This window comes from Pseudorca crassidens, chromosome 20 (assembly GCF_039906515.1).
Source record: "Pseudorca crassidens isolate mPseCra1 chromosome 20, mPseCra1.hap1, whole genome shotgun sequence".
Lineage (NCBI taxonomy): Eukaryota > Metazoa > Chordata > Mammalia > Artiodactyla > Delphinidae > Pseudorca > Pseudorca crassidens.
In genome coordinates this window covers 6,752,151-6,779,165 of record NC_090315.1, presented here as the reverse complement: position 1 = coordinate 6,779,165, position 27,015 = coordinate 6,752,151, and the positions used below count along the sequence as shown (strand labels likewise).

At 41.8% G+C, this 27,015-nt stretch overlaps 1 protein-coding gene across 5 annotated transcripts; it reads right to left on the bottom strand.

Moving 5' to 3' along the window:
• Positions 1 to 3,122: 3,122 nt before the first annotated feature.
• LOC137214777 (zinc finger protein 677-like) lies at positions 3,123 to 25,494 on the bottom strand. 5 transcript variants are annotated; one of them, XM_067718994.1, is made up of 6 exons: positions 25,243 to 25,482; positions 21,452 to 21,644; positions 21,048 to 21,139; positions 16,952 to 17,117; positions 8,049 to 9,974; positions 3,123 to 7,383 (listed from the first exon to the last, which is right to left on the bottom strand). In XM_067718994.1, the coding sequence occupies exons 3-6, from the start codon at positions 21,060 to 21,062 to the stop codon at positions 7,325 to 7,327; spliced, it is 2,166 nt and encodes a 721-aa protein (XP_067575095.1). In that variant the 5' UTR covers positions 21,063 to 21,139; positions 21,452 to 21,644; positions 25,243 to 25,482; the 3' UTR covers positions 3,123 to 7,324. The 5 variants fall into 5 exon arrangements, with proteins under 5 accessions (XP_067575095.1, XP_067575091.1, XP_067575094.1 ...); XM_067718990.1 differs by having other exon boundaries at positions 3,123 to 9,974; positions 21,452 to 21,577; positions 25,243 to 25,494; XM_067718993.1 differs by having other exon boundaries at positions 3,123 to 9,974; positions 16,991 to 17,117; positions 25,243 to 25,480.
• Between the last annotated feature and the right edge of the window lie 1,521 nt (positions 25,495 to 27,015).

Here is a 27,015-nt window from a genome sequence, read left to right as displayed (position 1 = left end):
TTAGTTTTTTATGAGGAACCCCCATACTGTCTTCTGAAGTGACTGCAGCAATTTACATTTCAACAGCAGTGTACGAGGGTTTCCTTTTTCCACATCCTTGACAACATTTGTTATTTGTGTTCTTTTTGAAGATAGACATTCTGACAAGAATGAGGTGATATCTCATTGTGGTTTTCATTTGCATTTCTCTTATGATTAACACTGTTAAGCACCTTTTCACTTGCCTGTTGACCATCAGTGTGTCCTCTTTAGAAAAATGTCTGGGCAGGCATTCTCCCCATTTTTTAATTGGGTTGTTTGGTTTTTTTGATGTTGAGTTTTATGAACTGTTTATGTATTTTGGATATTAACCCCTTATTGAACATATCATTTAGAAATGTTTTCTCCCATTCAGTAGGTTGTTGTTTCATTTTGTTGATGGTTTCCTTTGCTGTGCAAAAATTTTAAGTTTTAATTCATTTGTTTATTTTTCTTTTTATTTCCTTTGCTTTAGGAGACAGATACAAAAAAAAATTATTGCTACAATTTATGTCAAAGTGTGTTCTGCCTACATTATCTTCTAGGAGTTTTATGGTTTCAGATCTTACATTAAGGTCTTTAATCCATTTTGAGTTTATTTTTGTACATCGTGTTAGAAAATGTTCTAATTTTCGTTTTTGTTTTGTTTTGTTTTTTGTTTTTGGCCGCACCACATGGCATGTGGGATCTTAGTTCCCCGACCAGGGATCGAACCCACACCACCTGCATTGGAAGCACAGAGTCTTAACCACTGGACCACCAGGGAAGTCCTAATTTTTGTTCTTTTACATGTAGCTGTCCAGATTTCCCAGCACCATTTATTGAAGAGACTATCTTTTCTCCATTGTATAATCTTACTTCCTATGTTGTAGATTAACTGACCACAAATGTGTGGGTTTATTCCTGGGCTCTCTATTCTTTTCAATTGATCTATTTGTCTGTTTTTGTGCCAGTACCACACTGTTTTGATTACTGTAGCTTTTTACAAGAGTCTGAAGTAAGGGAGTGTGATTCCTCCTGCGCTGTTCTTCTTTCTCAAGATTGTCTTGGCTATTTGGGGTCTTTTGTGTTTCCATACAAATTTTTTAATTTGTTCTAGTTCTCTGAAAAACGTCCTTGGTATTTTGATGAGATTGCATTGAATCTGCAGATTGCCTTGAGCAGTATGTTCATTTTAACAATATTAATTCTTCCAATCCATAATCGTGGTATATCTTTCCATCTGTTTGTGTTGTCTTCAAGTTCTTCCATCAATGACTTATAGTTTTTTTTTTAAGATCTTTTAAAAAATATTTATTTACTCCGGCTGCATTGGATCTTTTAGTTGTGGCATGCAGGATCTTTTAGTTGTGGCATGTGGGCTCATAGTTGCGGCATGCGGACACTTAGTTGTGGCATGCAGACTCTTAGTTGCGCCATGCAATCACTTAGTTGCTGCATGCACGCCGGATCTAGTTCCCCAACCAGGGATCAAACCCGGGCCCCCTGCATTGGGAGCGTGGAGTCTAACCCAGTAGACCACGAGGGAAGTCCTAGTGACCTATTGTTTTAAGAGTACAGGTCTTTTACCTCCTTAGGTAGGTTTATTCCTAGATATTTTATTCTTTTTTTAAAAAATTTTTTTATATTGGAGTGTAGTTGATTTGCAGTGTTGTGTTAGTTTCAGATATACAGCAAAGTGATTCAGTTATACATATACATATAACTATTCCTTTTTCAAATTATTTTCCTATTTAGGTATTACAGAATATTGAGTAGAGTTCCTTTGCTATACACTAGGTCCTTGTTCATTATCTATTTTAAATATAGTAGTATTTTGGGGAATCCCCTGGCAGTCCAGTGGTTAGGACTCCGTGCTTTCACTGCCATGGGCCTGGGTTCGATCTCTGGTCAGAGAACTAAGATCCCGCAAGCCATGCAGCACAGCCAAATATATATATATGTATAGTAGTATTTATTCTTTTTAATGAGATGGTAAGTGGGATTGTTTCCTTAATTTCTATTTCTGATAGTTCATTGTTAGTGTATAAAAATGCAACAGATTTCTGTATATTAATTTTGTATCCTGCAACTTTACCAAATTCGCTGATGACCTCTAGTAGTTTTCTGGTGGCATCTTTAGAATTTTCTTAGTATCATGTTATCTGCAAACAGTGGCAGTTTTATTTCCTCCTTTCTAATTTATATTCCTTTTCTTTCTTTTCTTCTTTGATTCCTGTGGCTAGGACTTCCAGAACTATGTTGAATAAAAATGGTGAGAGTGGACGTCCTTGTCTTGTTCCTGATCTTAGAGGAAATGCTTTCAGCTTTTCACTGTTGAGTATGATGTTAGCTGTGGGTTTGTCATATATGGCCTTTATTATGTTGAGGTTTGTTCCCTCTATGCCCACTTTCTGAAGAGTTTTTATCATAAATAGATGTTGGATCTTAAAAGCTTTTTCTGCATCTATTGAGATAATCATATGATTTTTATTCTTCAGTCTGTTAATGTGGTGTGTCACATTGATTGGTTTGCAGATGTTAAAAAAAAAACCTTGCATCCGTGGGATAAATCCCACTTGATCAAGGTGTATCGTCCTTTTAATGTATTGTTGGATTCAGTTTGATAATATTTTATTAAGAATTTTTGCATCTTTGTTCATTAGTGATATTGGCCTCTAATTTTCTTGGGGTTTTCTTTGTGTGTGTGTTTGTGATATCTTTGTCTGGTTTTGGTATCAGGGTGATGCTGGCCTCTTAGAATGAGTTTGGGAGTGTTCATTTCTTTGCAGTTTTTTGGAATAGTTGAAGGATAGGTGTTAACTCTTCTCTAAATGTTTGATAAAATTCACCATGAAGCCATCTGGTCCTGGACTTTTGTTTATTGGGAGTTTTTATATTACTGATTCAAGTTCATTACTGTTAATTGGTCTGCTCATATATTCTATTTCTTCCTGGTACAATCTTGGGAGATTGTACATTTCTAAGACTTTGTCCATTTCTTCTCAGTTGTCCATTTTATTGGCATACAGTTGTTAGTAGCAGTCTCATGATCTTTTGTATTTCTGTGGTGTTGGTTATTACTTTTCTTTTTTCATTTCTGATATTATTGATTTGGCCCCCTCCCTTATATTCTTGATGAGTCTGGCTAAAGGTTTATCAATTTTGTTTACCTTTTCAAAGAATCAGCTCTTAGTTTCATTGATCTTTTCTATTGTTTATTTAGTCTCTATTTCATTTATTTCTGCTCTGATCTTTATGATTTCTTTCCTTCTACTAACTTTGGGTTTTGTTTATTCTTCTTTTGCTAGCTCCCTTAGGTGTAAGGTTAGGTTATTTGAGATTTTTATTTCCTGAGGTAAGCTTGTACTGCTATAAACTTCCCTCTTAGAACTGCTTTTGCTGTGTCCCATAGGTTTTGGATCATCATGTTTTCATTTTCATTTGTTTCCAGGTATTGTTTTGGTTTCCTCTTTGATTGCTTCAATGATCCATTGGTTGTTTAGTAGCATATTGTTTAGCCTCCACGTGTTTGTGTTTTTTGCAGTTTTTTTCTTGTATTTGACTTCTAGTCTCACAGGGTTGTGGTCAGAAAAGATGCTTGATGTGATCTCAATTTTCTTAAATTTACCAAGCCTTGTTCTATGGCCTAGCATGTGATCTATTCTGGAGAATGTTCCATGTGCATTTGAAAAGAATGTGTATTCTGCTCCTTTTGGATAGAATGTTATGTGTATACATCATATATATATATATATATGGAGTCCATCTAGTGTAATGTGTCATTTAAGGCCAGTGTTTCCTTATTGATTTTCTGTCCATTGATCTAATTGGGGTGTTAACGTCCCCTACTGTTATTGTTACTGTCTATTTCTTCCTTTACATCTGTTAATATTTGCTTTATGTATTTAGGTGCTCCTAAGTTGGGTGCATATATATTTACAGTTGGCCTCCTGTTGAGAAGGCTGGGTCCTTAGGTTGCAGGACTATGGTTTTCCTATATCTGGTGTGTGCTCCCTGGTGAATGAGGCTGGTCTGGAGACTACAGCAGAATTCCTAGAGGACAGGGTCAGGGCCCAGAGGATTCTGGAGCTGATGCCTGCCCACTGGTGGGTGGAGCTAGATCCTGGGTCCTCTGGTGGGCAGGGCCATGTCCAGAGGTGGATGTGAGCTCAGGGTGTCTTGAGGCAGCTTATCTGCTGAGAGGTGGGGCAGTGTCTCTGCCCAGTTAGTTTCTTGGCCTGAGGTGTCCCAGCACTGATACCTACAGGCTGTTGCACTAGGGCAGGGCAGGGTCTTGGGGCTAATAAGCTAGAGGGAGGATTCTACAATGGTGCTTGCTAGCACCACTGTCCACACAGTAGAAGGAGCTTCCAAGGATGGCTGCTGCCAGTGTCTTTGTCCACAGGGTGAGCTGCAGTTGCCTCCTGTCTCTCCAGGAGACTCTCCAAGATCAGCATGTAGGTCTGACGCAAGCTCCTGTCAAGTTACTGCTTTTGCCCTGGGTCCCGGAGTACGTGATATTTTGTGTGTGCCATTTAAGAGTGAAGTCTCTATCTCCCCCAGCCCTCTGGGACTCCTGAAAGCCCCACTGGCTTTCTAAGCCAAATGCTCTGAGACTTGACTATATCATGACTCTGACCCTCCTAACCATCTTGTTATAGTTCCTTCTTTATGTCTTTAGTGGTCGTTTCTGGCTGGTTCTGGTCTTTTTCATCAATGGTTGTTCTGTAAATAGTTGTGACTTTGGTGTGCCCATGAGATGAGGTGAGCTCAAGGTTTTTCTGCTCCACCATCTTGACTGATCTCAGTTCTGGAGGATGAAAGTTCGAGATTATTGTGTCGGCATGGTCTGATTCTGGTGAGAAGCCTCTTCCAGGATGCAGATTGCCGACTACTTCACAAATCCCCATGGTAGAATGAGACTGACCATAGACAGCTTTTAAGCCTCAACCCTCTCCCCATTTTTAGTACAGCTTACTGAGGTACAACTGACATACCAAAACCAAAAAAAAAAGCACATATTTATTGTGTCCTCCCTGTACTCTACAGTGGGGAATCTTATAAGCCAAGATGCTCCTTTGTTTGGTGCCCCCAGGAAAATCAGACCTCTTGCAGGACTCATAACCTCTACATAAACCTAAAACAGGTCTCCTCTCCTTGCTCTCTCAAGCCATTTTGTGCCAACTTGGGAAGCCTGCACTGCTGTATCCAAAAAGTCTAATTATGTTTAAAACATTTTCATCCTTATTTGGTGTCTAGCATTACCAGTCTTGACATCTAAAGCAGATTTTGGGTTCTAGTTGTTGACCTAAAACAATAAAACAGCCAGTTATTTTACAAGCAAAGTGGGTTTATTCAGAAACAGCAAAGAAGTGCAATTCAGGACATGCAATCTATGGCAGACCACAGGAGAGAAACTTTTTCATAGAAGAGAAGGGGAACTTGTGAAGGGCTGTCATTAAAAAAAAAAAAAAAAAAAAAAGGTCCATTAAAGGAAACTGGGAGTTCAAAGTATAAACGCTTCCCATTGGCTGAGTTGTGAGTCTCTCATTGGCTGGGCTGTTGCTGGGCAAGGATAAATGATTTCTTCCTCCTGCTGGGTAGTAAAGTAGTAATGTTTCTCCAGGTGGATGGAAGAAACTTCTCTTCCTATTGGCTTTGCAGTTGATGTCAAGTGGGAGGACATGAGAGTTCCCCCTTCCGGCCTCCCGACTCCATTTTACAAGAGATTTCTGTATTAACTTTTGGAGGGTCTATCTTATATCTGTGGGATATCCAAAAGTGCAATTAACTATTTTTGAGGGGGGTCCATATGTTCAGTTCCTAGTTGGCCTACAAATAAAACAAAATAAACCATCCTTTCCTCCTTAAGTTAGTCTGTTTGTTCTTTTTTTAAAAATTTATTTATCTTATTTATTTATTTTTGGCTGCGTTGGGTCTTTGTTGCTTCATGGGGGCTTTCTCTAGTTGCGACGAGTGGGGGGCTACTCTTCGTTGCAGCGTGCTGGCTTCTCACTGTGGTGGCTTCTCTTTGTTGCAGAGCACAGGCTCTAGGCGTGCGGGCTTTAGTAGCTGTGGCCCGCGGGCTCTAGAGTGCAGGCTCAGTAGTTGTGGCACATGGGCTCAGTTGCTTCACGGCATGTGGAATCTTCCCGGATCAGGGCTCAAACCCTCGTCCCCTGCATTGGCAGGTGGATTCTTAACCACTGCACCACCAGGGAAGTCCCGAGTCTGTTCATTCTTAAGGGGAAACTTATGATCAGTGATCTTTTCAAATTACTCCAGTAAGAGCTCCAAGAATAAAATACTATTCCTATCTTTATTCCTTAAATTTTCTACTTCCTAACACTTCATATGCTTAACATGTTATTTTTTACCTTGTATACTGATAAATCAAGGCATTGCAAGCCATGGGTCTTATGCAGGCAAAAAATGGGGCACGCTGAAATATAATCATATCACATTTACAAATAGTACTTCAAATGTTAAAGAGGGCAGAGTCTAAAGTTGTACTGCTATGGTATTTTAATCATATCCACATGAATACCCAAGGGGCAGAGTGTAGAAAGAATAACTCAAGGATGTTGTGAATATATATTCATAAAATTGTACGTTGTTTGATTCCATCATGCAAAGAAATTGTTGCAGGTGCCTTTCAACCTTAACGTCCTAAAGATGTATTGTTAGTATTTGTTACGAAGTACCACAGTGAGGTGGCATAGGCTTGATAAGATAGAAAAAAATTCATTTAGAGTTTTAAAATGATTAAATTATGTTAATAAAACATGACAACTCTGACACATTTTGAGTAAAATGGTATCAAAGTGATACAGTGGTTAAATGTGGATCCTACACATGTACACTGCATTCTGGGTGTTTTGATTAAGTTCTCCTTTCTGATAATTGTTCTCTTTAGTTACTAAGAATAAGACTATATTTTCTCTCATCTTTGACATCAGCTATTTTCTTTGAAAAGAGAGGAGGACCATCATTTCTTCTCCATTATTTCTACCACATAAGCAGTCCCTACTAACCTATCATCCTATTCTCATGAAAATCTCAGTCTCATTTTTTTTTTTTTTTTTTTTTGCGTTACGCGGGCCTCTCACTGTTGTGGCCTCTCCCGTTGCGGAGCACAGGCTCCAGACGCACAGGCTCAGCAGCCATGGCTCACGGGCCCAGCCGCTCCGTGGCATGTGGGATCTTCCCGGACCGGCGCACGAACCCACGTCCCCTGCATCGGCAGGCGGACTCTCAACCACTGCGCCACCAGGGAAGCCCAAAATTTCAGTCTCTTAATCTTAAGGACTGCTCTGTTTCAGCCTCAACTGGCAGAGCATTGGTTTCTGATAATCCAGTGGGTCCTCTGTTGTACCAACAAATCTGTAGAAGAGGATCTGAAATTATTATGATTTACATCATTGTTTTACTCATTCAAAAACACAGTGCTGTTCGTTAAAATTCAGTGTCCTGTTCCTTCAGAAAACATGAATATGAATGATCCCCACCTAATACAAGTAGGCCCTTTTATCTTAATGATCCCTTAGCAGAGCCCATCATGGTAACACATAAAAGCATGTGATGAAGGCATAACATCAATAAATTTTCAACTTTAGGTTGAAAAACATCAATAGTAATACAGCCTTTTCAAGAAACTTCATATAATAAAAGTATTTTTAAAAAGAGGGAAGTGGTACATTTCCAAAGATCTCCTTGCTTTACCAATACCCATCATTTCATAAATTTGAAATGATTTTGACTTTTAATAACTGTGAAGAACTTAACATCTGAAATTGATTAATCTAGGACTAGAGACTTAGTCTCCCTAGTATAAGTTATCTGATTATAGTCCATTGTTTAAAATGGTTAAATGATTTACACCATTCATTACGTTTCTAAGGGTTTCTCTCCAGTATGAATTCTTTGGTGAATCCTAAGGTCAGACCATTGTCTAAAGGCCTTGCCACACTCAGTACATTTGTATGACTTCTCTCCAGTATGCATTTTCTCATGACCCCAAAGGTGTGAACGTTTGATAAAAGCCTTACCACACATATTACATTTGTGTGGCTTCTCTCCAGGATGTGTATTCTGATGTCTGGTGAGGCTTGAGTACTGCTTAAAGGCTTTGCCACATTCATTACATTTGTAAGGTTTCTCTCCAGTATGAATTCTCTGATGAATCGTTAGGTTTGAGTTTTGACTGAAGGCCTTGCTACACACATTACATTTATATGGTTTCTCTCCAGTATGGATCCTCTGATGTCGGGTGAGGCGTGAACACCAGTTAAAGGCTTTGCCACATTCATTACATTTGTACGGTTTCTCTCTACCATGAATTCTCTGATAATCCTCCAAGCTTGAGCTCTGAATAAAAGCATTATCAGGTACATTAGGTTCATGATTTTTCTTTTTGGTATGTATTTTCTGATGTCTAGTAAGGTGTACGAATTGTGTATAGGCTTTATCACACTCATTACATTTGTAAGGTTTCTCTCCAGTGTGGTTTCTTTTATGTTTAGTTAGGCTTGAACACACAGTGAAGGCCTTGCCACATTCACTACATTTATAAGGTTTCTCACCGGTATGGATTCTCTGATGTTCTATAAGACTTGAACTTTGGATGAAAGCCTTACCACACTCATTACATTTGTATGGTTTTTCTCCAGTATGAATTTTCTGATGTTTTACCAGACTTGAAATGTGGATAAAAGCCTTGCCACACACAGTACATTTGTGTGGCTTTTCTCCAGGATGTACATTCTGATGTTTAGTCAGGTGTGAGCACTGCTTAAAAGCTTTGCCACATTCATTACATTTATAAGGCTTCTCACCCGTATGAATTCTTCGGTGAATCCTGAGGGTAGACCACTGCCTAAAAACCTTGCCACATTCAATACATTTGTACGGTTTCTCTCCAGTATGAATCCTCTGATGATCCCAAAGATATGAACGTTTGGTAAAACCCTTACCACACTCGTTACATTTGTAAGGTTTCTCTCCAGTATGAATTCTCTCGTGACGCCAAAGGTCTGAACATTTGATAAAAGCCTTACCACATTCGTTACACTTGTGTGGTTTCTCTCCAGTATGAATTCTCCAATGATTTGTAAGGTGGGAATTCTGATTAAAGACCTTGTCACATACATTACATTTATATGGTTTCTCTCCAGTGTGGATTCTCTGATGTCTTGTGAGGTTTGAGAACTGTTTAAAGGCTTTACTACACTCATTACATTTGTAAGGTCTCTGCTCAGAATGAATTCTCTGATGACTAGTAAGGACTGAATGATGGATAAAAGTCTTTCCACATTCACTACATTCGTATAATTTTTCTCTAATATTTGTTTTCTGTTGCTGTGTAAGCAATGAAGGATACATAGGAATGAAGGAAGAAACCTTTCCATATGTGTTACAAATGTTGGTTTTGACACTAGGAGGAAATCTTTGAAGTGATGAAATTGAGGAACAAGTTTTGACAGACTTCTCAACTTGATTACATTCATAAATTTTCTCTTCAGTTTGAAATCTCTGCAATTCAGCCAGATGTGATTGAAAGCTTAATCCAGTTCTATTGTCAAAATGTTCTGGATACTTGTTTCCTGCATAAACTATGTTATTTTTTATTTTTAACAAATTCTTTATAAATGACTTCCTATTTTTTAAATATTGACATGCACTTTTTCTTAAAGAAACACTTTGTTTTAAAGGTAAGTTAATCCAGGATTTGCTGTATTGTTTCTCTTTTCTACCAGTGTGATTTATGTTATCTGTCATAAGCTCTCCTTTGGAATTTCTTTCTTCACATCCACACTTATTCTCAAATTCATACACAGTTCCCCTGACTTTGCTGAAGTCAAAATCCTCAATACCATGGCTTCCATGTCTTCCCAAGACCACTGGTTGGTATAATTCTCTGTTATTAATGTTTTTCTTCTTTAATAATTCCTTGGTCAGAAAACTAATGGAGGTATCTGAAAGATAACCATAGTCTTCATATTAAGTAGAGTTGGAAGATGAATATTACACTAAAAGTAATACTTACATTGAAGAGATGAAAAACTTCTTAACCAAACTCTATAAATGTTTAAGAATAGAAAGTGAATAGAATCCTTTAATAAAATATACATGCATTTTAAATTATTTTAACTGAAGCCTACTTTCAAACACTCTAAAACCAAATCACTCACACTATGTAAACTTACCTAATCTATGAAAGTGTATTCTTTGACTACCACATCAAAGAACACACCAATTGGCAGTAGACAAATGGTTGTCTCATATTGAAGAGAAACAGGTATTATAAAAATGCAGATTTACTACATAAATTATTGCATGCAAATAAGTGCTAACAGATAGCACCATATGAAGTAATGATAAATAATCCAAAAAAACATAATGATTAAGATAAATACATGAAAATTACAAATTGAAAAACTAAAAAGGTAACAGCAAAATCAGGAGGAATTTAATAATATATCGTTGGTGTGACAAAATATTCTGAATATCTACTCTAAAACTATCTATATTCAAGCAGAATAGGCATTATACAACATTAACAGTTGGTGAACTGCAGTCATACTCTATGCTAGCTACTGAAATCCATAATCTGTAAGTGACAATAAATAAAAAATTTTAATAAACCAAGATAAAACCAACAGGTAAATAGTACCACAATTATACAAAATTACAGACTGTGGAAATCTAATGATTTCTCCCTTACGAACAAGAAAAAGGACTTATGTTCAAAGGAACACATAATGTGAGAATTGGAAAATGTTGCATAACTCAAAACTCTCCCAGGGCAGAGATGCTATGCAGCAGGCACTTATCAAACATATTTAGGGACTTCCCTGGTGGTCCAGTGGTTAAGACTCCATGCTCCCAATGCAGGGGGCATGGGTTTGATCCCTGGTTGGACTAAGATCCCGCATGCCGCATGGCATGGCCAAAAAAAAAGGAAAAAGAAAAAACAACCATATATAAAGGGAAATGTATTAGCTGCTGACACTTGGGGCAAGAGATTAAAGTTGGGGCAAAGAGCAGACACATTGAAAAGCCAGGTTATAGTGGTTAGGATTCGGAGCTTTCACTGCTATGGCCCCCAGGTTCAATCCCTGGTCAGGGACTGAGATCCCACAAGCTGTGCAGCATGGCCAAAACAATGAAAAAACAAAAAAAAACACAAACAAAATAAACATAAGATGCAGAACCACAGATAAGAAGAAATCACATATACAGAAGAATTGCATATACGGAGGACTGACTATAAACTATAAACAGTTTTCAACTGTGGGGAGGGTCAGTGCCGCAAACCCCCACATCATCCAAGGGCCAACTGTATAGTAAAGGAAACAGGAAGGAATCAAAATTGTACGTTAGGAAATACCTATCTAACACAAAGAAGGCAGTAATGGAAGACTTGAGGGGAAAAGATATAAGACACATGGAAAACAAACAGCTAGTGACAGAGGTCCTCCTTTATCACTAATTACAGTAAATGTAAATGGACTAAACTCCAATGAAAGGGTAGACGTTTGCAGCAAGGATTAAAAAAATAGGATCCAACTATACAGGCCTACTTCCTTTTATTGCACTTCGCTTTATTGCACTTCACAGATATTGCATGTTTTTACAAATTGAAGGTTTCTGGCAACCCTGTGTTGAGCAAATATGCTGGCACCGTTTTTCCAACAGCATTTGCTCACTTTGTGTCTCTGTGTCACATTTTGGTGATTCTTGCAGTATCTCAGACTTTTTCATTATTATTATATTCATTTTGGTGATCTGTGATCAGTGATCTTTGATGTTATTACTGTAATTATTTTGAGGTACCACGAACTGCACCCCATATAGACAGCTAACTTAAATCAGTAAATGAGTTGTGCTCTGACTGCTCCACTGACTGGCTATTCCCCCATCTCTCTCTCTCTCTTTCTCTCTTGGCCTCCCTATTCTCTGACACATAGCAATATTGAAATTAGGTCAAGTGTTCAAGTGAAAGGAAAAGCCACACATCTCTACATTTAAATCAAAAGCTAGAAACAACTAAGTTTAGTGAAGAAGGCATGTTGAAAGCTGAAACAGGCCAAAAGCTAAGCTTCTTGCACCAAACAGCCAAGCTGTAAACACAAAGGAAAAGTTCTTGAAGGAAATTAAAAGTGCTACTCCAGTGAACACATGAATGATAGGAAAGCAAAATAGCTACATTGCTGATGTGCAGAAAGTTTTAATGGTCTGGATAGAAGACCAAGCCAGCCACAACATTCCCTTAAGCCAAAGTCTAATCCAGAGCAAGTCCCTAACTCTCTTCTAAGAAGGGTGAAAGAAGTGGGGAAGCTGCAGAAGAAAAGTCTGAAGCTAATAGAGGTTGGTTCATGAAGTTTTAGGAAAGAAGCCATCTCCATAACATAAAAGTGCAAGGTGAAGCATTAAGTGCTGATGTAGAAGCTGCAGCAAGTTATCCAGAAGATCTAGCTAAGATAATTAATGAAGGTGGCTACACTAAACAAATTTTCAATGTAGATAAAACAACCTTATATCGGAAGAAGATGCCATTTAGGACTTTCATAGCTAGAGAGGAGAAGTCAATGCCTGGCTTCAAAGCTTCAAAGGAGAGGCTGACTCTCTTATTAGGATCTAATACAGCTGGTGATTTTAAGTTGAAGCCAATGCTCACTTACCATTCCCCAAATCATAGGGCCCTAAAGAATTACATTAAATCTTCTCTGCCTGTGCTCTATAAATGGACCAACAAAGCCTGGATGACAGCACATCTGTTTACAACATGGTTTACTGAATATTTTAAGCCCAGTACTAAGACCTACTGCTCAGAAAAAAAGATTCTTTTCAAAATATTACTGCTCACAGACAATGCACCTGGTTACCCAAGAGCTCTGATGGAGATGTACAAAATTAATGTTGTTTTCATGACTGCTAACGCAACATCCATTTTGCAGCCCATGGATTAAGGAGTAATTTCAACTTTCAAGTCTTATTATTCAGGAAATACATTTTTTAAGGCTATAGCTGCCATAGACAGTGATTCCTCTGATGGAGCTGGGCAAATTAAATTGAAAACCTTCTGGAAAGGAGCCACCATATTAAATGCCATTAAGAACATTCATGATTCACAGGAAGAGGCCAAAATATCAACATTTACAAGAGTTTGGGAGAAGTTGATTCCAATCCTCATGGATGACTTTGAGGGGTTCAAGACTTCAGTGGAAGTAACTACAGATGTGGCAAAAATAGCAAGGAGCCTGAAGATGTGACTGAATTGCTGCAATCTCATGATAAAACTTTATAACAGATGAGGAGTTGCTTCTTATGGATGAGCAAAGAAAGTGGTTTCTTGAGATGGAATCTATTCCTGGTGAAGATGCTGTGGAGACCACTGAAATGTTAAATAAAGGATTTAGAATATTACATAAACTTAATTGATAAAGCAGCCACAGGGTTTGAGAGGACTGACTCCAATTCTGAAAGAAGTTCAACTGTGGGTAAAATGTTACCAAACAACATTGCTTGCTACATGAGAGGAAGAGTCACCCGATGAGGCAAACTTCTTAGCTGTCTTATTCTAAGAAACTGCATCAACTATACTCCAATAAAAATGTTTAAAAAAAGAAAAGAAGGGCTTCCCTGGGGAAGCAGTAGTTAAGAATCTGCCTGCCAATGCAGGGGACACGGGTTCGAGACCTGGTCGGGGAAGATCCCACATGCCAGAGCAGCTAAGCCCGTGCGCCACAACTACTGAGCCTGCATGCCACAACTACTGAAGCCCGCAGCCTAGAGCCCGTGCTCCGCAACAAGAGAAGCCACCGCAATGAGAAGCCCACGCACCTCAACGAAGAGTAGCCCCTGCTCGCCGCAACTAGAGAAAGCCCGCATGCAGCAACAAAGACCCAACGCAGACAAAAATAAATAAATAAATAAATAAAATTTTTAAAAAAGAAATTGCTACAGCCACCCAACCTTTAGCAACCACCACTCTGATCAGTCAGCAGCCATCAAACATCCAGGCAAGACCCTCCACCAGCACAAGAATTATGACTCACTGAAGGCTCAGATGATCATTAGCGAGTTTTAGCAATAAAGGTTTTTTTTTTTTTGGCTGTGCCACACAGCATGAAGGATCTTAGTCCCCTGACCAGGAATTGAACGTGTGCGCCCCTGCAGTCGAAGTGCAGAGTCCTCATCACTGGAACGCCAGGGAATTCCCTAAAGTATTTTGTAATTAAGGTATGTACATTTTTTTAGACATATTGCTATCGTACACTTAATAGACTACCGTATAATGCAAACGTAACTTTCATATGCACCAGGAAACCAAAAAATTCGTGACTCACTTTATTGTGATATTTGCTTTATGGCAGTGGTCTAGAACCAAATCCACAGTATCTCCAAGGTATGCCTATGTTCTATATGTAGGAGATTCACTTTAGATACAAAGATGCAAATAGGTTAGAAATGAAAGAACAGCAAATGAATCTGTTATGGGATGAATTTGTGTCCCCCAAAATTATGGGGTGAATTGTGTCCCCCCAAAAATTGTGGTCCTAACATCAAATACCTCAAAATATGACTGTACTTAGGGCTTTTAAAGGAGTAATTAAGGTTAAATGAGGTCAATGGAGTGGGCTCTAATCTAATGACTGGTGTCCTTATAAGAAGAGGAGATTACGACACAGACACACAGAGGGAAGACCATGTGAAGACACAGGTAGGAAAAGACAGCCAGCCACAAGCTAAAGAGAATAACCTGGGATAACACAACTCCACTGACAACCTGATCTCAGATTTCTAGCTTCCAAAACCGTGAGAAAATACATTTCTGATGTTTAAGCCACACAGGCTGTGGTACTTTGTTATGGCAGCCCTAGCAAACTAATACAAATTCCACGCAAATAGTAACGAAAAGAGACCTGGAGTGCTATACTATTATCAGGCAAAATAAACTTTAAGTCAAAATTTTTTATGAGACATAGAAGGACATTATTTATTGAAAAAAGGATAACTCAGCAAGGAATTACGACAAATATGAACATATACACACCTAAACAAGAGGGCCCCCAAATATATGAAGCAAACACTGACAGAATTTAAGGAAGAAATAAAAACAGTTCTAGAATAACATTTGGAGACTTCCATTGCCCCCTTTTAATAGAGAGTACAGCCAGGCAGAAGTTCAGTAAGGACACAGAGGATTTCAGCAAGACTATAAACCAGCTAGCTCTCACAGACATATAGAGAACACTCCACCCAATAAAAGCAAAATACACATTCTTCTCTAGGTGCACATGGAACATTCTCTAGGGTAGACCATATATTAAACCATAAAGCAAGTCTCAATAAGTTGAAAAAGACCGAAATCATACAAAGAATTTTCTCCGACCACAGTAGAAGGAAAATAGAAATGATTAACTTAAGGAAAACTGGAAAACTCACAAATATATGGAAATTTTAAAACACTCTTAAAACAACCAATGAGTCAGAGGTGATCTCACCAGGGAAATTAGAAAACACTCTAAGAAAGAAACAAAAGCACAACACACCAGAACTTAAGGTACGGTATGGTACTGCATATTCTCCCGCTGAGTAAAAGCAATTTTACTGCTAGATCGAAAGACCCACACCACTTCTGTTACACATACTCCTTGATGTGTGGCAAAAGCAGAACTGAAGAAATGGCTGGGGGTCCTAAAGAGGCAGAGAGGACTTGACATAGCCCCATGCACTCTCCTGGGGCCCCAGATGGCAATGTTTTCCCATCCCATGAGAAGGTCTCCCAAGTATTGAAATGGGAATGGAATCTGGAGAAGAACTGGGGCCAGGACTGGGGAGGCTTCATCTCTGATCTGTGTGGACTGAAAACTGGGTATAGAATGAGACCAAAGAAGAAAGAGGACCTCTTATAACCAGCCCTCCCAGTGCCCCACAAAGAGTGTCATAGGTAATGATCAAAATTTTGCCTTGGTCTTTGCATGAGCTGGAGCACCCCTGGAGGCTGGAAGGATGAACTTTTACATGTCTGAAGAAGAAAGCAGAAAGTGGAAGGGAAGGGGGCTTCCCTGGTGGCGCAGTGGTTGAGAGTCCGCCTGCCGATGCAGGGGACACGGGTTCGTGCCCCGGTCCGGGAAGATCCCACGTGCCGCGGAGCGGCTGGGCCTGTGAGCCATGGGCGCTGAGCCTGCGCGTCCGGAGCCTGTGCTCCACAACGGGAGAGGCCGCAACAGTGAGAGGCCCGCGTACCGCAAAAAAATAAAAAAAGTGGAAGGGGAGAAAAATTTCCTTTGAGAGCTCACAAGAAATAAACATTTGTTTTCCCATAGAACTTTCCCACTTACAGGGACTTTCCCAAACTATTACTGGTGCGGCTTCCTCTTTGCCCTTCTGAGCTCTTACCAATGTTCACACCTTTGATACATTCCCACCAACTTTTTTCACTTCTTTCATTTTGTTCTCCACATTCTGGGGCTTTCTCCCTTGCTCCAAAATTTAAATAATATTCAGGTCAGAAAAAGAGTTTTCTGTTTATAAGAGAGGAACATAATGTGCTGTGGCTTTTCCAGAATACAATTCTAGCCCTTTGTTCTTTTGAGAGGACGTTACAGATGTGTCTAAAAAAATATTTCACAAATCTCTTCACTCACTGTCTCATTCTGAGTGCTTAAGGAGCATCTTTTAAAAAGATAACCTAGTTGTCTTCCAAGAACTACTGAATGAAAACTACAGGGATAAGAGTGGATCCAGAATTGGAAAATTTTTAAAGTTTGCCATAAGATTTTGTTTTTACTCATCTTCTGAAGCCACTACTAATCTGATGTGTGTGACCATCTAAAGAGAGGGGAAGGTTAAACTCCAGATGCTAAATTATCCTATGTTTCATTTCATAGTCAACACAGCTTCAATCTCAGTCAAGCAAGGCAGGGGTTCTCAAGAGACTCACTAGGGCAGATCCCAACTTCTGGAGGGGTGTTATCCTCACCCAGGGAGAGCAGGTTCCTGTAGGTCTCCAGCATCACGTCCCTGTACAAGGCCCTCTGAGCAGGGTCCAGGCATTCCCACTCCTCCTGAGAGAATTCTATGGCCACATCCCTGAATGTCAATAGTCCCTGAAATAAAAAACATGTTTCACTAAGAGACCATGGGGAGAGTTGTTGTTTTCACACAAAATGTGAGTAGGAAAGAGGTGTAGGGATTGATTCAGTTGAAGTGACAGATCATTTTGAGTAATTTATATGTCCCTAATTTTATTATATTTTTCCAGCAGAGGATATCAGATCCACTGAATCACTGTAGATTTCTCATTTTGAGGACAATGGAAGAAATATACAAATGAAATTATTCAACACAGGATTGTTTATGTGGAAGAGATACATATTATGTTCTACACACTAAGTGATATTCAGTACCTGGATGAGCTAGAGTATGAGTGGTATCTTCAAGCATGACAGAGTCCACATACATGCAAAAACATAAATACAGGTCTATCCATTTAACTCAGATATTCAGCCACCAACAAAAGTCAAGTGGAGTTTATTCCACTAATAAAAAAAAAAGGTGATTCAAGATGAGGAAATTTACTAACGTTGTAGGTTAATTTAGCAGATTAAATAGAAAAAATGTTTATCATGGCAGTAGACCTTTGAAGAAATACTGGATGATTAAAATTATGCCGGGCTTCCCTGGTGGCACAGTGGTTAAGAATCCGCCTGCTAATGCAGGGGACATGGGTTCGAACCCTGGTCCGGGAAGATCCCACATGCTGCGGAGCAACTAAGCCCATGTGCCACAACTACTGAGCCCACGTGCTGCAACTACTGAAGCCTGTGTGCCGCAACAAGAGAAGCCACCACAATGAAAAGCCTGTGCACCGCATAGAAGAATAGACCCCACTCACAGCAACTACAGAGAGCCCGCGTGCCAAAGAAGACCCAATGCAGCCAAAAAAATAAACAAATAAATAAAATGATGCCAAGTAGGGATAAGCAACAAGGTCCTACTGGATAGCACAGGGAACTATATTCAATATCCTGTGATAAACCAGAATGGAAAAGAATATATATATGTATAATTGAGTCACTTTGCTGTACAGCAGAAATTAACACAACATTGTAAATCAACTATACTTCAATAAATTTTTTAAAAAGTGGATATGGTAAACTAACCCCCCCCCCAAATTATGCCAAATAGGAAATTAAAGGAACTGTTAATAAGTAAAACTATTTCACCAAGTATCATAATCACTGGAAGCACTAGAGGCATTTCCACTAAAGGTAAGGCTGAGGCAAGTGGGCCAGCAGGCTCCTGCCATTCACCACTGCACAGGACGCCTAAGCCGGAGCCAGAAGAGCGAGAAGCAAATTCCCATTAGCGATTTTACTGTGACACCTATTCATAAGACATATGTGATGAAATTTTAAAAACTTTACTGAAGGATGTAACAAAGACGCGATCCAAGACCGGCAAACCTACTTTTCGCTGGAAGATGTGGTGGCGTAAAGACCTCAGGGATTTAGAAATTCAGAGCAATTCGAAGGCGAAAGAAATGTGGGATTTCAAATAAAAAGTCTGCATTATATTTAGGAGACAGAAATTTTTTCTTTTTTTAAAAAAATTTATTTATTTATTTTTGGCTGTGTTCGTTGCTGCACGCGGGCTTTCTCTAGTTGCGGCGAGCGGGGGCTGCTCTTCGTTGCGGTGCGCAGGCTTCTCATTGCAGTGGCTTCCCTCATTGTGGAGCACGGGCTCTAGGCGCACAGGCTTCAGTAGTTGCGGCATGCGGGCTCAGTAGTTGTGGCACACGAGCTTAGTTGCTCCACGGCATGTGGGATCTTCCTGGGCCAGGGATCGAACCCGTGTCCCCTGCATTCGCAGGCGGATTCTCAACCACTGCGCCACCGGGGAAGCCCAGGAGAGAGAAAATTTTGAAGAGAAAAACAAAATGGTGGGCCTTGCCAAATTACATGTGAAACTATTGACATACGTGAATGTGTGTGTGGGGGGTATGCACAGTGTGGGTAATATCTGAAACTAAAATGAATGAAATAAAATAGCTGCAAGATATACACAAAAAAGCCAAACTAGAGATTTAGTTAAATCCAAATTAAAGACGTAATTATAAACAGGAACAATTAGGACTATGCGGAACACAGTATTTTAAAATTATGCGAAGGGCTTCCTTGGTGGCGCAGTGGTTGAGAGTCCGCCTGCCGATGCAGGGGACACCGGTTCGTGCCCTGGTCCGGGAGGATCCCACATGCCGCGGAGCGGCTGGGCCCGTGAGCCATGGCCGCTGAGCCTGCGCGTCCGGAGCCTGTGCTCCGCGGCGGGAGAGGACACAACAGTGAGAGGCCCGCGTACCACACACACACAAAAAAATTATGGGAGGTGAGGCCTTCTCAAGCAAGATCAGAAAGCAGAGGGCAAGAAGGAAGGATTTATGTTTCACTGCAAAGAAATGCTAAACTAAGAAGGATACCAGGGCATGTGTAAAGAATTAAACTACAAAATATAAAATAGCTTTTAAATATATATCAAAAGAAAACTGAGCAAAGTATGAAAATCCATGTTTTATTTCCATAAAAGAATGAACTTGACTCACAAGTAGTTGGAAATGGAAATACAAAGGATTGTCATCTTCCCCCAAATTTTCAAAATACAAAAAGAATACAGTATCAAGTTTTGCTTACATTGAGGAAAATCTCACATGTTGGTGGCGGGGAGGGAACCTTTGCAGTTTTAGGGGAGGACATCTGACAAAATCTATCAAAATATGAAATGCACCATTCTTGACCCAGAGAAATCCTCAGACATCTGCAGAGAAGTCAGCCTGCTCCAAGGCAGCCACTGACACGTTCTTTATGTCAGCAAAAAATTGTAAAGGTCCCATGAGTCTTCATTAAGAGAGAGTTCCAATGAAGATCAAGCTGTATCTGTGTTTACTAATGTGAAAACCACTTCTAGACACATGCTGTGTATGTTTTTTAAATTTACAGAATAAAATATTACAACAAACATTCAATGAAGAATTTTTCCTAAAATTGCATAATGATGTGAAATGCAGTCTTACAAGATCTGAGCTGAGTCTTGCCACAAAACCTACAACAGTGGTTCCCCACTGAGACATGAGGCATGGAGATAGGGAAGGGGATGCTTTACATCCTAGTACCTAAGCTACTGCTTTGTTGGACGTTTGAGCACCATATATATATATCTATCTCACATGATGCTTAAAATAAAAGAATATAATATTTATTAATAACAGTGGAACCAGAATTTGGCTACAGCCTCTCTGATGACAGGAATAAAGTTGTGGCTCCATGTCTTGGCTGAATTATAATCATTTTTACCTAAAACACCTGCTGCAAGATAGTCCTTGCGGGAACACCGTGGTCCCTATGGGATGGATGTGCTGAGAATAATTTTTTAAACCTCTTAATGACAGATATTTCGATTGACTCCATATTTTAAAACCAATTATCGAATAAAACATCCTCTATCACTGATGTCTGTTTCTGAACTTTCTTCTCCATTCATGACGGTAATGGAGAACATTAATGATTAATGTTTTGGAACCAGAAACACCATGATTCACTTGTTTAGCTCTGAAAGCATTATAAAGTCAGGCAGAGCTGGTTTCCTCTTATCACTCTTCTTTTCCAGAATTTTCCAGCTATTCCTACACATTAGTACATGACTTATAGGTGCAGCTTCTTTATCCTGGTTGACAGAGAGCAGACAGTGCATCTAGATCTAAGCAATTCCTGCCACTGAATACCACTGACACCCTGTCTCCAGTCCATGGGTGTGAAGCCCTGCCCAGGACTACACCCAGTGGAGCCTCTTCACAAGTTCCAGGTCACTGGGTCATGGGGAGACGGGATCTAAGTGGAGATGACAGGCCCTGAGGGAAGGACCTGGGTGGCTGTGACTGTACAGGTGTCAGGCAGGACACTTCAGAGTCAGATAACATTACTGAATCCAAAAAAGGGCATTTCAGGAAGGACAGACAAAACAATCGACTGAGAATATGACTTTACCTGAGAAAGAGCCATTCCTGACTCCTGTTCTTTCCTCTCCCTCCTCTTCCAGATTTCTTCCTCAGGCAAAGATCAGTCTTGAGAAGTCAATCCTGAGTGTCAAGAATAGGCTGTTTAATGCTTAGAATCGACACACGCCCTTCCTGAGTCATGGCCACACACACAGGGAGGACCTCAGCATGTGGAACAGACAGTCCTCTGCTGCCCACTGTCCCAGGAGGGACTCAGGACAGTAAACTCCTACAGAGACCAAGAGGTGAGTTTTCCCACCCTTTCCTTCAGATCTCACTCCCCTCCTGAAGCCCCCACGTACGCTGTAGCAGGGGGACTCGGGGCTGGACGGACCCTCCCCTTGGTCACAGACCAGCCCTGATCAAACTCCACTCAGAACAGAGCCCCCTCACCTCTCTGGATCATGGGCTGATCTCAGCTTCATAAATGGAGGAGCCAGAGCCTTGGTGCTCAAAGCTGGGTACAGATCAGAATCACCGGAGGCACTTTGAACATTATGGAGGTTCCATTCCACGTGACTATTTGAAGGGGAATCTCTGGTCAGGAGGCACAAAAGATGTATCTGCAAAACGCCTCAGCAGTGTACTGTGATGCCAGAGTTGAGCACCACTCAGAGGAGGCAGGACCAGCCCACCTCCCACCTTGTGGAATGTTATTAGGGGGCGGGGGAGGAGGGAGAAGCCAGAGAAGGTGCCAGTGAGAGGTGATAGCAGAACAAAGACCCGAGGAAAGAAGGGATTTTGCCATCTGCAAGTGAAGGGTCAGAGGCCTCTAGGCAGAGGGACACCATGGGAAGGCCCTGAAGTGGTAGTGTCCCAGAAAGGGCAAACAGGCCTGTGTGGCTTCAGTAGGGTGAGTGAGGAGGGGACAAGTAGGAGAAAAGATCAGAAGGGTATCAGAGGTACAAATGAACTTATTTACAAAACAGAAATAGACCCACAGACACAGAAAACAAATGTATGATTACCAAAGGGGAGAGGGGTGAGGGATAAATTAGGAGGTTGGGATTAACATATACACACTACTATATGTCAAACAGATAACCAACAAGGACCTACTGTATAGCACAGGGAACTATACTCAATATCCTGTAATAATCTATAAGGGAAAACAATCTGAAAAAGAATATATGTAATATGTATATAATATACAACTGAATCACTGTGCTGTACACCTGAAACTAACACGACATTGTAAATCAACTATACTTCAATTATATATATATATATATTTTTTTTTAAAGGGTATTAAAGAAAGCAGATAAGAAAGGGCTGTGGTCTTCAAACCTTTTCCCCCATACCCCAGGAGATTTTAGAACCATGTATTATTCCCTTATCCATTTTAACTAAACATCTATTTTTAATTTTTTTTTGTCATTAGTTAAAACACTAGCGAGTAAAGCAATGTATATTTTTAAAACATGCTGAGATGCTCACCTAAGCCCCAGGACCTAAGTACAGGGTTGCCCTATACTGAGACGTGGAGGATGGCAAGAGAATATATCTGGGAGGGTTCGGGGGGTCATTTTTGGACATATTAAGGTGAAGATGCCAGTTGCCTGTCCCAGCAGAGATGCTGAGGTGACAGCTGGATAAGCTGGGTACAGGACTGCGGTTTCAGGGGAGAGGTCTGGGTGGAGACGTGAAAGGAGACATCAGTGTTTAAAGTTATGACATGAGATAGAAACAGAAACAGTGGGTGCAGACAGAGAAAAGAAATTCAAGGACTAAGGCCAGAGATACTCCCACAGTCAGAGACCAGGGAGGTCAGAGAAAGAGGCACAGGAAACTGAGAAGTGAACACGGAGAAGAAAATTAAAACGGACGGCTGGTAGCTAGCTATATTTATTTTCTAAAAACAGTGTGATGTGAAAGCCAAGAAAAAAGTGCTTCCAGAAGACGGAGTGCAACAAGTTTTTGAAAGGACAAGATGATGACTGAGAATATACCACTAGATTTAGAAATACGTTTAGATAAGCAAGGTATCAGTGGAACAGTGGGTGTGAAAGCTGGACTGGATGGGTTTCAAATGAGAACTGGAAGCAAGAATTGAAGCAGTGAAACAAACAACTTTCTAGTTGTTTATTATTTATTTATTTGCGGTACGTGGGCCTCTCACTGTTGTGGCCTCTCCCGTTGCGGAGCACAGGCTCCAGACGCGCAGGCTCAGCGGCCATGGCTCACGGGCCCAGCCGCTCCGCGGCATGTGGGATCTTCCCGGACCAGGGCACGAACCCGTGTTCCCTGCATTGGCAGGCGGACTCTCAACCACTGCGCCACCAGGGAAGCCCTAGTTGTTTATTTTGTTTTGAAATGGAGAGTAAGAAAGGGCACTTACTAGAGTGGGAAATATAGCTAATTGAAGATTTTTTGTTTTAAAGATGGGCAAATGTAGTAAAGGGCTCTTTTTTGCTGTTTCTTTTTAAGATGGGACAATATCACCATCTGTATATGCTGAACAAAATAACTGCCCAGAGATACAAACTGATGACACAGTGGCAGTGGCCAAAGGATGCCGTCCTGTCCTGACTTACAGCTCCTCCAGGTTTATGCCCAGAGATCCGCCCCCAGCAACCCCCCCCAATGAAAACCCCCATCACCTGACCCCAGTCCCACCCCACACTCCTACAAGCTCCCAGTGGGCACCCCACAGTGTTACAGGACAGAATCCCCTACTGATCTGCACACTCTGCCGTGGCATCCCACACCACGTTCCAAACGCCAGTAGCTTCTGTTCTGGCAGGAAGGCACCCACCAACCCAGGATCCCATATATGCCTTCTTGGAGACCTTGCCCTCAAGTCAGGCACTGCCATAATGTCATAATGCAAGAGTAATGTCTCCAACGATCCACATATTCCGACGAGACTCCAGTATCGTCGATGAACTTCACACTCCTAAGAGACCCCACAGAAGTTACTACGTAGAGTAAACCTCCTGAATCCATCCCCTCAGGATCCAGACACGAACTTCCTCACAGCCAGGAGTTTGGCTACTGATGGCTCACAGCTCCGCACCCCGCCTCCCCTTGAAAACTGGACTCAGACACAGGGAGCTGCCGCCCCAAAATCACGGCACCTCCTTGGACAGCCGGTGTCCAATGTCTGATCAGTGCAGGATAGAAAAGCCTATTCCTTCCCTCGAATTGGACCAACTCCGGAGGGTCACCCCACCTCCAGAGCTCCTAGCTATAAAGGCATACAGTGGAGTCTGGATTTTCGTCCTGAGGGCAATGAGAAGGCATTGAAGGGATTAATGCCAGGGAATTTCCTCCCTGCTCTGTTTCTCTGCTCTCCCTGTCACCTCTTGCCCCTCTTTTTGTCCCAGCACCATGTGTCTCTGTTGTCCATGGCCTGAACTCTTTGATTCCCTCCCCACTCTCTCAGTTCGATGTACCGGTCCCTTGCTGCTCCCACTTCTACCCCATCAAGGTCCCTGTCGTCCAATTTGCTTCCCTTTGTCTTTCTGGAGGTGCCTTTTTATCTAGGTTTCTTCCTCTGGTTCACTCTTTTGCTCTTACTGTATTCTCCACATCCACCTGCCCCATCCTCCATTTCACCCTCTCTTTTTCACTATTTTCCCTCTCAGTCTTTCTCATTCTCTCTCGGACTCTGCTCCATCCCCTGCCCTGTACATTCACAGGTATGGAAGAGAGAGAAACATGTCCCTTGCCCACGAAATGCATTTTCCAGTGGGGCTGCGGGAATGTAAACACACCACGACAAGCACAGGCAGTGGGATGCGTTTTGTCCAGAACAAACACAAAGAGTGTCACCGAACGGGTGCATGTCACCTGTCCCAGTGCGTGGGTCAGAGATCTCCAAAGCGGTGAGTGCAAAGTGGATGGCTAGGGAGGGGAGGGGCCGGCCGACTCCAGAGGTCGCGAAGATGGGGAGGGTGTCAGGAGAAGGGTGATGTCTGTACGACCCCAAGGCCAAGGAGAAGATGTGGCCTCTGGGTCTGCACAGCCATCACTGCCCGGGAAGGGTCGAATGGGAGGACGAGAATCCACCTCCGGAGTGAGGACTTGAAACAGCGCATCTGAGAGAGAGAGGGGATCAGAGCCTGTGGAAGTCACTAAAGGGTTCTGAGCAGGAAAGCAACGCGGCAAGCGGTGTCTACCTGGACCTAGGGCGGAAAGGCCAGGGCGGAGACCTATAGTCTCACGGTGCTGCCGGGACTTACCAGGCGCGGAACAAGCGGATGAAGGGGTTTTAACGTACGTAACAACCCCTGAACCTCAGGTGTGGCGGATCAAGGGCCTGGGGGCGTCCCAAAGACCCGGGTTGAACCAGAAAAACCAAGGACTGTGCCCCTCGCTCTGCTTCCGGGTTTTGCAGGCAACTGCGCGTGCGCGACCGTGCAGCAGGCGGGGCCGAGGAGGGGTGGGGCGTGGTGAGGGGCGGGGCGTGAGCAGTAGCCTGGACTGAACAGAAAGCCAGGGGCGGGGCCGACGTGGGGCGGGGCCTGGAGGGAGCAGGGTCTGGACTTCCGCCCCGCCCCCGGACCTTTGGAGAACTGTTATTCTGCCCAGCATTACCTGAACTTCTGCTTTCGAAGTCTTTGAATCTGTTTGGTGTCCTGTGGACCCGGCCGTTTCCTCGCTATTTTTTTTTTTTTAAACCATGGGCCTGTATTACTTTTTTTTTTTTTTAAGTAATCTAATATTTTATTTATTTATTTTTGGGTGGGTTGGGTCTTTGCTGCTGCGTGCAGGCTTTCTCTAGCTGCTGAGAGCGGGGGGCTACTCTTCATTGCGGTGCGCGGGCTTCTCATTGCGGTGGCTTGTTGCAGAGCACAGGCTCTAGAGCGTGCGGGCTTCAGTAGTTGTGGCATGGGGGCTCAGTAGTTGTGGCATGGGGGCTCAGTAGTTGTGGCTTGCGGGCTGTAGACGCAGGCTCAGTAGTTGTGGCGCACGGGCTTAGTTGCTCCGCAGCATGTGGAATATTCCCAGAGCAGGGCTCAAACCCATGTCCCCTGCGTTGGCAGGCGGATTCTTAACCACTGCGCCACCAGGGAAGTCCCTTCCTCGCTATTTTAAGTTAATGTTTCAAACAGTTGAAGGTAAAAGATTAGAGTTGTGAGGACGACTTAAATTACAAGCTGAGATGTTTTCTTCTTAAGTTGAAAATGGTTTGAGTCAAAGCTCTTTTTGCCAGCGGGTGGTGTTGGGTAACATAATTTAAAATGAAGGGCTTCCCTGGTGGTGCAGTGGTTAAGAATCCGCCTGACAATGCAGGGGACACGGGTTTGATCCCTGGTCCAGAAAGATCCCACATGCCACGGAGCAACTAAGCCCGTGCACCACAACTACTGAGCCTGTGCTCTAGAGCCCGCGAGCCACAGCTACTGAGCCCGCGTGCCACAACTACTGAAACCTACACGCCTGGATCCCATGCTCTACAACAAGAGAAGCCACCGCAATGAGAAGCCCGCACCAAAACAAACAGTAGCCCCCGCTCGCCGCAACTAGGGAGAAGCCCACGCGCAGCAACAAAGACCCAACGCAGCCAAAAGTAAAAAAATTCAATAAATTTAGTTTAAAAAATAAAATAGAATAAAATGAAATCAGCTCACAACCCAGAAATCCTCTCCCCAAAGGTAATAAAGGAAGAAAACAGTTTTATTATTAAATAAGCATTAAACAAGAAAGTGATGTGCATCACAGGCAATCTTCTGAGAGACCGAAGACAATGAAAGAAAATCTTACCCTGTAATATTAGATAAGCAGATACAAATGGTACTTACTTGTTCTCAGTATAAACAATAACTACTTCTCAGGTAAGAAGACGTGATAGCATCATTTGTCACACACAGTTCATCCCAACATCACCAGCTAATTGGACTGACCAACTGTGGTAGCTAATTGGCTTTATCCAGAGGAAGAGCAAACTTCTCATTTCTTTATGACTGGAGGGAGTTCTGTAGCTTGGAGCAAGGCACCTGCTAAGTTAGGCT